This window comes from Heterocephalus glaber, unplaced genomic scaffold (assembly GCF_053883595.1).
Source record: "Heterocephalus glaber isolate CG9 unplaced genomic scaffold, H.glaber_assembly_v1.0 deba00000122, whole genome shotgun sequence".
Classification (NCBI taxonomy): domain Eukaryota; kingdom Metazoa; phylum Chordata; class Mammalia; order Rodentia; family Bathyergidae; genus Heterocephalus; species Heterocephalus glaber.
This window is the reverse complement of record NW_028258138.1, coordinates 83,747,571-83,760,871: the sequence shown is the minus strand read 5'-3', so window position 1 is coordinate 83,760,871 and position 13,301 is coordinate 83,747,571. Positions and strand designations below refer to the sequence as shown.

Genomic DNA, 13,301 nt, shown 5'->3' with positions numbered 1-13,301 from the left:
TTTATTTTTTTTATACCGGGGAGCGAACTCAGGTTCTTGCACTTGTGCAGCAGGCGGCGAAACCACTGAGCTAAATCCCTGGCCCTCTAAGGTGACTTTGAATGGTATGAAAACTGTTAGAAAAATTGTAAGGAGAATTACTACGTTCAGGAATGCAGTTTTTTTTCTCTAAAAATAAGAGAATAATAATGTATGTAGTAATTTTACTTAAAGCTCATAATGACTTGGAGAACTCTTGAGATAATGTTTTAAATCCAGATTGAAACTTAATGGCTTAAATTAACACTTAGCTTTCTAATTAACACGGAAGCCTTTGAAGAGGGACATAGTCTTTCTTGGTGTTTAGTAATCTTTTTTTGTGGTGCTAGGAATTGAACTCAGGGCCTTGCACAAAGCTAAGCAAGTACTCTGAAGCTCAATCTCCCCAGCTCCTGTATTTAGTAATCTTAATTAATGTGTTAATTAACTTTTATTGCTTTAAGCACAGGTGACCTCAATTGAGTCTCATTCTACACTTTCCTATGGTGTCTTTTTAAGCTCTGTGTTTACACACGTGTGCACATACACACGTGCAGTGCAGTGCTAACTATCCTTGCTTTTGAATACTTAATTTTACTATTACTATTAAATTTTAAAATGCTTATACACTGTAAATATTTTTTGACTTAATAATTCTGTAATATGCTAATTAATTTTTAGATTTTTTTTTTCCCTATTCTTAATTGGCCCAGACCTGCTCTGCAGAGCATGTTTCTTTTTGTGTCTTTTTTTTTCCCCATATATGTAGACCCTATGCTCACATTTTCACTGGCTTCTTGGAAAACAAAGAATGTGTCATAACAGAGAAGCAGTCAGATTTTTGTGGAGACTAGGAGTGCATTCTAGGCACCAGTGTCAAAGGCCCAGATTCTGAATCAAGTGAGTCTTTTTCAGGTGAAAGCACAAGGGATTATTTATGATTAAGGTCTGTCATAAGTTATCAAATAAATGCAAAATAAAAATAAGACATTTTCCACTGATAACATTGGTAATATATATTAATTATAATTAAAATTTTTTTTGTATATCCTTTTATTGATACATTTTAGGTGTACAATATAATGACATTCATCATTGGAAATATGCACCTTTACATAATCTCTCTTGGTTCTTATTTTTTCCCCTTTCCCCTGCCCTCCCTATTTACAAAGACTTTGTTTCTTTTTTTTCATTTTCTCATATTAATTCCATTCCCTTCTTAATTTTAGATACTATTTTGAAGCATTTTTATTTCTGACTAAAATTTGCTACAAATTCTGAGAATGCAAATGTTGTACTGATAAAACAAATTTATGTAATTAAAAAAAATTTTAGCTTGTCTTGCAAATATGAAAAGACCCCACTAAGAAATTAAATATCACTGGAGTAACTATACTTTTAATGAAATCATGCCCCTGAGTCCATGATAATTGTGAGTTACTTAAAGAGCTTAGGCTGGGAGTATAGCTCAGTGGTAGAGTGCTTGCCTAGCATTTGTAAGGCCCTAGATTCAACCCCCAATGTTGCAAAAACAAGGGAAAAGAAGAGAAAGAAAGTAAAGTTGTGCACAATTTTACTGTGACTAGTGAAGGCTAACTAGCCCCACCCCGAGTTCATTAAATAAGAAGTACTTATAAAGCAGACTGTTATATATATGTGGAATAATATTTATGAAGAAAGTCTAGGTGCCATATTATTTATTTTTGTTTGTTTGAGATGGGGTCTTGCTGTGTTGTTCAGGCTTGTATGATGATCCTCCTGTCTCAGTCTGCCAAGTGCTGGGCTACAGGTGCAGGTCTAGCTTGCAATTTGATTTTAAATGTGAAAAATATTTTTATTACAGAAATTGTTGCCAACTTGTGAGAATTTTGTGGGTATTTTCATTTGACAAAGTATATTTCACTTGTATATAATTTTATTTAATTAATTAATTTTTTTGTACTGGGGATCCAACTCAGGACCATGCACTTGCAAGGTGGGCACTGAGCTAAATCCTCGGCCCACTTGTATATAATTTTAGATGCCACTGTGGATGAAATTTTGTATGAGGACCACATGTATCACATTGTAACCAATTTTATACTGTGGGCATATAGAATTAGAAATAGGTACAATTGATTTATTTTCACTATCACCAAAATATTTGAAATAATCTTACCAAAATTAATACTATTGGTAATTAAGATTGGAAGCAACTTCTACTTAGTCTGATATTGAGTGACTAATTTATAATATGTATTTTTCTCTTCAGTGCCAGAATTATCTGTTAAATTGCAACACGTACTAAAAAAAAAAAATTGGAGAATTTTATTTGTTTATATAGTGGCTGGGTATTTTGTTTTCCAGAAAATGATGAAGGAATGTATGGTGAGACTTATGTACTGTGAAATGCTTGGATATGATGCTTCCTTTGGCTATATACATGCAATCAAGCTAGCCCAACAAGGAAACCTCTTAGAAAAAAGAGTAGGTATGTACTGGATGTGTTTATGTGTTTAAGATTTTCATATTTTAATATTGTCATTGAAGTTCCAGTTGCTGTATAAATTGAATGATGGTTCTGGGCATGGTTGTGCACACTTGTAATCCCAGCACTTGGGAGGCTGAGGCAGTAGGATCGCTGTGAGTTCAAGGCCAGCCTGAACTACATAGCGAGACCTTATCTCAAAAAACCAAAGGAAAAAAGAAGATGAATGATGGCAAATATAGAGAATATTTTTAGAACTCTGCATTATAATTTCCAAACCTTTAGAAGGTCACACTTCAGAAATCCAAAGACTATAAATGAAACTACTTTTCCTGATTTATATAACATTTTTGAGTTGTAGAGATGAAAAATCGCCTGCTCTTGTAAAGGTATTTAGATGATTACATGTATTTGTCAAAACTCATGGAGCTATATGCTTAAAATTAGTGAATTTTCTTGTATGTAAATTATACCTTAATAAACCCGATTTTAAGAAGTTCAGCTTTTTCCATCAGCTTAATGGCCAGAAATGTTTCTTTATAAGATAAAAAACTAAAATTGATTAGAGTAATTTAAAATATCCTGTTCTTGATTTCACAAATGTTAGCTATGAGGATCAGCAGTATCTTTTTAAAATTTCTATCTCTGTGGTGATCCTATAGGCTATTAGGAAAAAATTCTCTCCAGGCCTTAAGTCTTCTGTTTTGCCAAGGTTCAGCTTTGTACCGAATCCGAGAGGGAAGCACTTTGGAGTGGTGCGGGGATGCGGCGTGCTCTGGGTGCCAAGGTGTTGACAAGGACTGGTGCTCTCTGTGTTGGAGAGCAGGGCAGGGAGGAGGGCGTCTTGGTAAAGCACACAGCGTCCCACTCGGCGGCCTCACTCCTCCAAAATGTCTTTGATCTTCTAGATTTCTGTTCTCCAGGGAGAGTGTCCTCTGGCACCCTGCTTCCCCTCCATGTTCCATGTCAAATTTTAGCTCTTCTCAGGTCACTCAGATGACTTCCACATCTTAGTTTCTGGACTAATTCTAACATCCCAAAGGCAGGATTTTTTTTTTGAGGTATTAAAGTTGTCTTTATTAATAATTTACTTTTTAAAAATTTGGACTTCTCACAAAAATGTGGAATTTTTCTACAAGTGCTTTATTTTATACAGACTTAAAAAAGCCCTTCCTGTCATATTCACTGTTTTTGAGGCCAACCTATAGCTTGGAGTTCATCTCAGGAAGGGTTTTCATGTGTCTGAAGTCTTTCTAATCATGCTGTTCTGAAAGGTTGTGTATGGAGTATTTTTCTGTTATTTTCTTTCCTAAGAAGGAAAAGCTCAAAAGGAGCTTTCAGCCAGTGTTGAGAATTTTGGGAAAAGCGAAGGCTAATTTCTCTATCTCTTGCACAAATGATATCATACTATATAGCTTCCATAGTTGTTTTGATGTCTTCATAACTTTATGTAGTTGTATAATTTTTGTTGGGTGGATGTACCATAATTTTTTTCATCTAGATCCCCTTATTGGTGGACATATGGGTGGTGTTTGATTTTTTTGCTTTTACGAATACTGTGGTAACATTCTACATGTATTTTCTCATAGTTATGGGAGGTCATCTTAATGAGTTCTCAGAGCCATTTTTATGGACATTTATGATCTTGTCAACTAGAGTGCATGTATCTGTAGGCATTAGATAATCTTGATGTGCTCTCTCAAGTGGAAGTCACTTTTTAAGGTAGTATTTAAACCTTTAATCTTTCTATTCTCTGTGTTGTTGCCTCCTCTCTCTCCTGGGGTTTCTAAGGCCAGCGTGGAACTTCTTCTGGTGGAAAATGCCATCTGGGTTTTTGTGTGAATATTGTTGGATAAGTACCTTTTAGTACCCGTTAAGTCAGGTGTGATGTTAAGGGATTTATTTTGTGAGACAGTATTTATCTTCATTTAAAAAACGAGAAAATGGGGCAACTTCTTTCTTGAACAGAAGCTATCTTTCCCTCAGTATTCCTACTCTTAACCTCATTGTTCCTAGAATTCATTGTTCAGTTTTAGAGAACACAAAGTCAGTGGATCAGACATCTAACAGACTATCTGTTTAGCTTTCCAAGTGCTGCCACAAAAACGATAGCTGAATCAGTTGTTGAAACAGCACACACGATAAATCCGTAGAAGGAAAAATAGAAGACATCATTGATAAGACAATTACAGGAGACTTTCAGAAGGAGCAGAAAAAATTTGTTGAGGAACAGCATACAAAGAATCTGAAGCAGCCATGCCCTCGTGGGTTGACAGTCTGGATGAAGAAACCATTCAGCAACAGATCCTGGCCTCATCAGCTGACAACAGGAATTTCCTTTTTGACCCTCCAGCTGGAGAGCTGTTTCATTTTGACTTTGATCAGATGTACCCTGTTGCCTTGGTCGTGCTGCGAGAGGGCGAGCTGCTGAGCCAGATGCACTTTGCTCTGGTTCCCAACTCGTGAAGAAGGAGGTGTTCTGGAGGAACTATGAATGCATGACCTTCATTGAGTGGTTGGCCCAGCTTACGGCCCTGGCCTGCAGCAGCAGGTCTCAGGCAAGGAGAAAGCAGCCCCATGGATGCCGACTCGCTGCTGATAGTCAGTGCGGCCCAAAACGCCAGCTGTCGTAATCAAATCTCAGTTTAAAACTCAAGTGGATGAGGAAGAAATTTCCACAAGCCCAGGCATTTCTGAGTTTGGCAGTGATGCCTTCAACGGCTGTAACTTGAATCAAGGAAGACTTAAGGAAAGAAATGGAGCAACTTGTGGTTAACAAAAAGGGAGAAGAGACAGCTGTGTGAGAAGAGGATTGTGCCAATTGGGAAAAAGAACTGCAACAGGAGCTTCAGAGGTATGAGGTGGTCACAATTGGAGAAGCAGGATGAGCACTGGATGTGGAAATAGAAAAAATGCTTTGGGGAGAAAACTAGCTGACTTCTGCAGCAAATGAATAACCCTTGCTGTCCTGCAGACTGGCATGAAATTCTTGATGTTGACTCTCATTGAATCAGAAGGCACAAAAATTCTTTTTTTCAAGCCAAAACTTGCCTCTTCTTTAAAAAAAGTATATAGAGCAGTTATTCTAATAATCACGAAAGGGATGTTTTATGTAACATTTCCTTAATATAAATCCCATTAGAGTTGTTCTTTTCAGCAGTAGAAACACAGGTTCTTTGCCACAGAAGCACAGGTACAATTTTTAGAGTTCTGTTTTCCACAAGATCAAAAATATCATTTGTTCTTTGGTTACTGTTCTGTAAACATTTGTGTTCCTCACTACATTGCTGTTGGTACATGGATGTTACAGTTCTTACTGGATAGATTACTATAAAATGGCCAAGTCATACCAAAGGATTTAAGAGGAGCCACTTTCAGAACTGTTTTCTTGCTAGTTTTTTTTCTAAAGTTCCATCTGAAAACCAAAAGGTAAGATAATGAAGTTGATTGGAGATGCCTGTAATCCCAGCACTAAGGAGGCTGAGACAGGAGAATTGCATTGAGTTCGAGGCCAGCCTGAACTACATAGTGAAACCTTGTCTCAAAAAATCAAAAAAATAAAGTTAATAAGATTGCCACAGTGAGCACAGCTTGCCAGAGGGTGATTCCATGAGGAGCTGGGTGTCACCCTGCACTAGAGCGCTTGCCTGGTGTGCATGAGGCCCTAGGTGCGAGTCACAGAAAAAAGGAAAGATTAGTATGCACAGATATTTGTAAAAACTATTTTTCCCCAGGGTCTTGTGCCTTTCATTCACTCTTTTGTTGCTTTACTTGTTCTTTCTTTTTAAACTAGACCACAAATGTGGCATGATGGTTTTTGTAGCAAGCAGAGTCTTCTGTCCTTTTCTATTAATGACCTTCAGAACCCTGTGGACCCTAAACCGTTCTTGTTTTCATGTTCACCGTATATCAGGGTTTGTCTTAATTAAACACCCAATCTTTGTAAAAATAAAAAAAAAATGAGAAAACAGAGGCTCAGAAAGGTCAAGTCACTTGTCCAAGGTCATAGAGTTGGTGAATGTTAGAACCAAATGTGAACCCAGATTTCTGTGAGTCAAAGCCTATATATATTCTTGTCCTATACCTCACTCCTAGTCATGCCAGATGTATGCTCTAGTCATTGTTTACTCTTTGTTGCCCTGAAAAGCTTTTCCTTTTTTGAGTTACAGATTATCTTTCTCCTTCATTCTTTGGTTGTCAACACAGGTGGGTATTGTTTGTAACAGGCAGAATTCCGGTTTCCTTGAGATGGTCTTTGGTTTAGTTGGTGGATGTTGCTGTTGGTGACCGGGTTTGGGTGATGCCGTAGCTGAACACGTGAGTTCTGGGCCATCAGTAAGACTTCGTCTCTGCTCCAAGTGCTTTTTGGGGTTTTTCTCATCTCTCTTGGGCCTGGTCAGGTTTTATGTGTGCGTGTGCACATGTGTGTGTGTGTGTGTGTGTGTGTGTGTGTGTGTGTGTGTGTGTAGTGCTGGGGATTAGACTCGGGCCTCATGCCGTGGTCACATGTCCTCCCACCTGACTGTGGGAGCCATAGCTCTGCTCCCCTGCAGGAGTGAAGACGTTGCAGTCAGCTGTGCTGCTGCTCCTTATCCTGAGAACAGGGCGTTTGTGACTGCTTTCTCGGGTTGCACAACAGATACAGGTGGTACAGATCCAGGGCGGTGATGAGCACGGTTACCATTAGAATGTAAGGATGTAAGGACACGTCCGAGAGACTTGGGAGGAGTGAACAACGGTGAGGTGAGAGTGAGGCCTCGGGCTGCGGGTGCCTGACCAATCCAGGAGGTTGCTCCTTTTCTGCCCTCATCATTATGCATATTGGTGGAATAATAATACCTACCTCCTAGAGCTGCTCTGGGGGTTAAATGAGGTAAGGCCTGGAACGTCCTTGACCCATGGTAACTGGCTAATAAATATTCTTGTCAGTCTCAGAGGCCACAAGAGAATGGCCTGAAGTGTGTCGATTGTATGTCCATGGCATTTGTCATGGCATCAATATATTTCATCCTAAAATGTGCTTTTTCAGGTTATATTATTCAAATAGAAATGCTTATTTAAGGCCATGAGTCCATTCAGTGTGGTAGATAGTTTTTCTCTGCTCAACAGCTGTTATTCTTTCAATAGTGTGTCTTCAAATTGAGAAATACGGAACTGTATGTGGCTTAATGTATCATTTACATCATGTAGACTGTTACTAGGCAGCTCACACCATAATACAACAACCAGTATTGACTTAACTGTAATAACTATGCGAGTTTGTGAAGACGTACTGTTTATAAAATAGAGAACATTTTGATTGATGATGTGGAGATTTGCACAGGAAATAGAAGGCACATCCTAATGTCTTTATAGGGCTTTAACTTGGTATCTATACATCATGTGAAATATGTATTTTTTTTTTTTTTTAGACAGGGTCCTACTCTGTAGTCCAGGCTGGTCTTGAACTCACTGTGTAGTCCAGGCAGGCCTCAAACTTGCAGTGATCCTCCTGGCTCAGCCTCCTGAGTGCTGGGATTACAGGCGTCCACTGCCACATCCAGCCCTGAAATGCATAATTCTGAAAAATTTCAAAATGAAGAACACCTGAAATCTTCCTTAGCAGTTTTTTAACCTCATATTTTGCAATTTGTTTTTATGTTTACCTGAAACTGATATATTTTGACACTTAAGACTTTTGGAACATATTTCATTTAACTTCTTGGGAAAAGTTTATTTTCAGTAGGTAGTAATGAGACTTTCCCCCTTAATTTTCATAGGTTATCTGGCTGTGTCTTTGTTTCTCCATGAAAGTCATGAACTGTTGCTTCTCCTGGTGAATACAGTGGTAAAGGTACGATGTTGTATGTTGTTTAACCTGAAATCCCGCATGACTCCTGTGGGCAACTGATGTTTCTCTTTGATCATAATGAGTTAGATGACTGTGGAAGTAGGTGGGTTTACCAAATAGGTCTAGGAAGCTCTTGTAGACCAGTGTTGTAAAAGGGGGCTAAGTAATAGAACTTACAGAGTTGTGAGGGTGGTATGAGGCACTGTGATGAGCAGCTGCTGCTGCTGCCCATGCTCCTGCTCCTGTTGATGGTATTATCATTTCATTAAAAACCCAAGTTGGAATTACAACCCAGATTGCCAGCCTCTTAAGTACACTTTCCACGCTGCTGTCTTTGTCTCTCCGATCTATCTCAAGAGACAGAGTTATAAACTGAATAGCTGACATCTTTAAAATACAAAAAGTCATTATAAATGGATATAGGATATGATCGAGTAATTCAATTGTAATAAAAATAATTTAATCTGCACTCTCAAAATTTTGTCCTACTAAACTTGTAATAGAATTAAAAATGAAGTGCAATTGAATTGTTGAGCTTTTTCATGTTTATCTTGTAGGTTACGTACATACCTGAGAGTCTATGTGTGTAGTATTTTCTGAATTTTAAGTTGGATACTGTATTAAAGTTACTAATGGTTTAAATTTTTTTCAAACTTTAAAAATATTCTGAAGTACTATTAGAATGATTTATAAACTATATGTATATATGAGTCCATATAAACATACGCAGTCTGTTGTATGACTTCTGTAATTATTTTTAAATTTCCACTCATTGTTAAGAAAAATTCATAAGGGCCTGGGATTTAGCTCAGTGGTTCCGCTGCCTGCCTCGCAAGTGCAAGGACCTGTGTTCGATCCCCAGTACCAAAAAAGAAAAATTCATAAAATTGTTTTTTTTGATACAGGGTCTTGCTCTGTAATTCAGGCTGGCCTTGAACTCATTGTGTAGCCCAGGCTGGCCTTGTACTTCTGGCAGTCCTCCTAGCTCAGCCTCTTGAGTGCTGGGATTACAGGCATGGGTCACCATACCAGGTTATAAAATTGGTTTTTCATTGGTTTGGAAATTTCTCTTTTTTTGTTTGTTGGTTTGTTTTTTTTGTGAGATAAGGTCTCACTATGTAGTTTAAGCTGGCCTTGAACTCACTGTGCAGCCCAGGCTGGACTGAAATGCATGGCAATCTTTTGCCTCAGCCTCCTGAGTGCTTGAATTAAAGGCATGCACCACCATGCCCCCTTGGTTTGGAAAATTTAAAGTATATAATAAAGAGATTACTTTGGCTAGTTTCAAAATGAAAGTTTCCTTTGGTATCAGTTGATTTTTGGCCATATTTATCTGTTGACTTTATTAAGGGAAATGAGAGGAAGGGGATGTTCCTATAAAGTGTGACATAAGTCTGTACAAATTAATTACAGAATTGGAACAGAATTACTAAGTATGTAGGACCATTGCAATGTCGAGTTTGCCATCCCTAGTTTCAGAATTTACACTGAATGTCTTCTTTGCTTAATAATTATGCCAGGATCTGCAGAGCACCAACCTGGTAGAAGTTTGTATGGCACTTACTATCGTCAGCCAGATTTTCCCTCGAGAAATGATCCCAGCTGTTCTTCCACTGATAGAAGATAAACTCCAACATTCTAAGTAAGTAAACTCTTTCAGCATAGGTATCTGCACCATATATTTCAAAACAGAGACAGACTAGAAAATTTCTAGACTTTTACCTTAGTGCTACCAGAATTGAGAATACTCTTTGCCTACCAGGTATAACACAGGAATCCCCAGTAGAAGTGTTCTTATTTTTATGAGGGTTTAGAAAATGTCAGGCAGCTTTTTAGTTAAACTGAGAGACAGTGAGGCTCAGGGTCCGGAATCTGTGGCTTTTCTTCCAATTTTACCACTAATGAGCAGTGGTTCTGTTTTTCTTTCGACTGTGGTGGGGTTGGTTGGAGCTCGTTGGTTCTCCCAAAATTGTTTTGAGAGTAAAGTAAAATAATAGAAAACATGTAAAGGTATTGTAATTGCTGTGAATGTGAAGCTTCCATGTAAAAGGAAGATGCTTTTTGTATAATAAACACAATGTTCAAATTCTAATTCACAGCAGAGTACATCCAAATAAACATTAACTTTTAGTATTTTGCTAATCTGCCCTTATAAGATTACTAACACTCCACTGATGTTCAACTTAATACACACTTTCACCACACTTGTAATTTATATTAACAAAGCTCTTTTTAGTAAAAAGTTTGTAGTCATTTTCCTTTATGATTACATACAGTATGTTAGTTACACATACATTCCCTTTTTTTTTTTTTTTTGGTACCAGGCATTGAACTTGGGACCCTGTGCTTGTGAGACAGGCAGTGGAACCACTGAGCTAAATCCCTGGCCACATACATTCTTGATAAAGAGTTTGTTACTCACACAACATTTCTGTATTTCATATGCTCCATGAAGTCAGTATTGTTTTTTTGAAGTCAGTATTTTTAATGTTATAGATTGTAAAATGTTGTCTTATAACTTGCATTCTTTTAGAAATTTTGGACCTTGAATCCCATAGCTAAAATGATACTATTTACTAAGAATGACAGAATAACTTGTAGGTTTTCCAGACATTTCATAATGTTTTATATGTCAGATCTTTTCAGAACAGAGGATGATTATAGGCAATTAATTATTGGAAATAGTAACTTTTCATGGGTATTTATAGGTTGACCTCATTATAGCAGCAGCATATTTTCATGTCATTTCTCCTTCCCACCACTCTTTGGTAGTGACCATACTTACCAACCATTTGTATGAAATCATTCTGAGAATTAAAAGGCCTCTTTTCAGTTTTTTTCCTTATGGCTTCCCATCCAGTGTAATTTAAATCCTGGCTAGAGTTAGGCTTTTTGAAACTGTACTTCTGTAGTGGCCACGTGCAGCTTCTGCTGGGTCAGCCGGTGGGGACCACAGAGGTGTGAAACCAGGCTTGGACGTGGCTTTTTAGCCTTGGCTGTTGCAGCTTCTCAGTCCTGGAGCCCAGATCTACATCTCTTGATGTCTTGTGTTCGTCCCCCCACTTAGGGCCAGGCCTAGAAGTTCTTGGGCTAAGTTTGTCTTCATTTCTTTATGATCTCTCCACTTTCTCCCAAAGTTAATACTGGTTAACGCCCAAAGACAATACATTGGTAGGTAGTTTGCATTTATCAAGATGTTAATACTAATGGCAAGTCTGTTGCTAATCTGCTGTTATTTTCATGTGAAAAGAATTTTCCATCATGGCATAGTTTGCTTAGAAGTAGTGAGTTGTCTTATTAATGGAATTTAGTAGAAGCTAGGTAACCATTTGTTTGAATTTTATAAAAGCTATTCTTTGTTGTTGTTCTTCTTCTTTGTTTTTTTTTTTCTTTAAAAAGCTATTCGTTAGTAGAACATCAAGTATTGCATTGAAGACCTCAGTTTTTCTTTCTTTTTTTTTTTGGTACTGGGGATTGAACTCGGGTCCTTGTGCTTATGCAGCAGGCAGCAAAACCACTGAGCTAAATCCCCAGCCCTCTCAGTTTTTAGATTGTATGATTTTGAGTAAATGAAATATATATTAAGGAATCCTAAAGTAAATACTTCACTTTTGCATTGTTTTCCTGTTGTTTTGAACATTGCCAGACTGGTCTTCAAATATGTACAGGTATGTAGAAATATGTACAGATGTGTACAGATATGTAGAAATAGGCATGAGAGGGAATACAAGAAATATAGTTCATTGAAAACTCTGTCAAGAATATAGAGGGCCGGGGATTTAGCTCAGTGGTTCTGCCGCCTGCCTCACAAGAGCAAGGTCCTAAATTCAATCTCCAGTACTAATTCCAGCTGCAACTACTCAGGAGGCTGAGGCAGGAGAATTGTGAGTTAGAGGTCAGCCTGGGCAATGTAGTGAGACTCTGTCTAAAAAAATTATTTTACAAAAGGGAGGACTGGGAGGTTAGCCATTAGACTGTTTGTCTAGCATGTGGAATGCTCTGACTTTGTACCCAATGCTGAAAAGAAAAACAAAAGTAAGATAGTATCCCTTTGTTTTTGCTTCATATACTTTGAGGTTTTAAAAACAGACTAGGCAAGGGGAGGCATAACTTCTTTTTATTCTATGTGTCTCTTCATCTCCAGAGTATTTAGAGGATGCTTTCCTATCATACAAAAAAGATTTTAATACTAATAAAGAGACTGTTTAATATTCCTAGCTGAGATTGCCTGTTACTGCTTTAAACTTACTTTTGATGCTTTCCCAGTTTCTAGTGATGAAATTTTAAAAAATTAAATTAAGAAACTAAGAAATTTGTTTATCTTGTTTTAACTGCTTTCAAAAGTAATACATGTACGGGCCGGGGATTTAGCTCAGTGGTACCGCCGCCTGCCTCACAAGCGCAAGGTCCCGAGTTCACTCCCCTGTACCAAAAAAAAAAAAAGTAATACATGCATGTTATTAAAAAGTTCCATAACTAGAGAATTTGTAACATGGGCAGTTAAAGTTTCTTGAGATCTTACCTTCTAGAGATAACTACTTTTTATAGTTTAGTATATTAGAATAAAGAAATTCATATTAAATATATCATTCTCTTTCTTTTTTTTGTACTGGGATTGAACTCAGGACCTTGAGCTTGCAATGCAGGTGCGGTGCCACTGAGCTAAATCCCTGGCCCTTTATTTCTTTTTAGATTAAGGTTATAGCTGACCTTTTTAAATCATCTGGCTTGTAATCTTCAAACCTAATGTCTAGAGATTCAGATTTCATTTTTTGACCTTAGGGAGATTATACGAAGAAAAGCTGTCCTGGCACTGTACAAATTCCATCTCATTGCTCCTAACCAAGTACAGCATATCCACATTAAGTTTCGGAAAGCGCTTTGTGACAGAGATGTGGGGGTTATGGCTGCTTCTTTGCACATATACCTTAGGATGATTAAGGTAAGGTGGAAATTGCAGCAGATACTTCTCTGAATACCATTAGA

The 13,301-nt window shown here is 37.7% G+C and overlaps 1 protein-coding gene and 1 pseudogene across 8 annotated transcripts in view; both read left to right on the top strand.

The window, feature by feature from the left end:
- The window catches only part of Ap4e1 (adaptor related protein complex 4 subunit epsilon 1), a 53,199-nt gene that overhangs the window by 4,426 nt on the left and 35,472 nt on the right, over positions 1-13,301 (top strand). For 4 of the 8 annotated variants that reach the window (XR_015438890.1, XM_021261218.2, XM_087180713.1 and 1 more), the window contains exons 3-6: positions 2,365-2,488; positions 8,245-8,318; positions 9,836-9,957; positions 13,098-13,257. Coding sequence is in view for 4 of the 8 variants with exons in the window: in XM_021261218.2 (XP_021116877.1) it covers positions 2,365-2,488; positions 8,245-8,318; positions 9,836-9,957; positions 13,098-13,257 (480 nt within the window). In the remaining 4 variants the exon portion in view is untranslated. The remainder of the gene's footprint in view (positions 1-2,364; positions 2,489-8,244; positions 8,319-9,835; positions 9,958-13,097; positions 13,258-13,301) is intronic. The other 4 variants (XR_015438893.1, XR_002396294.2, XR_002396295.2 and 1 more) reach the window with 1 other exon arrangement.
- LOC106009546 (synapse-associated protein 1 pseudogene) lies at positions 3,249-8,236 on the top strand (annotated as a pseudogene).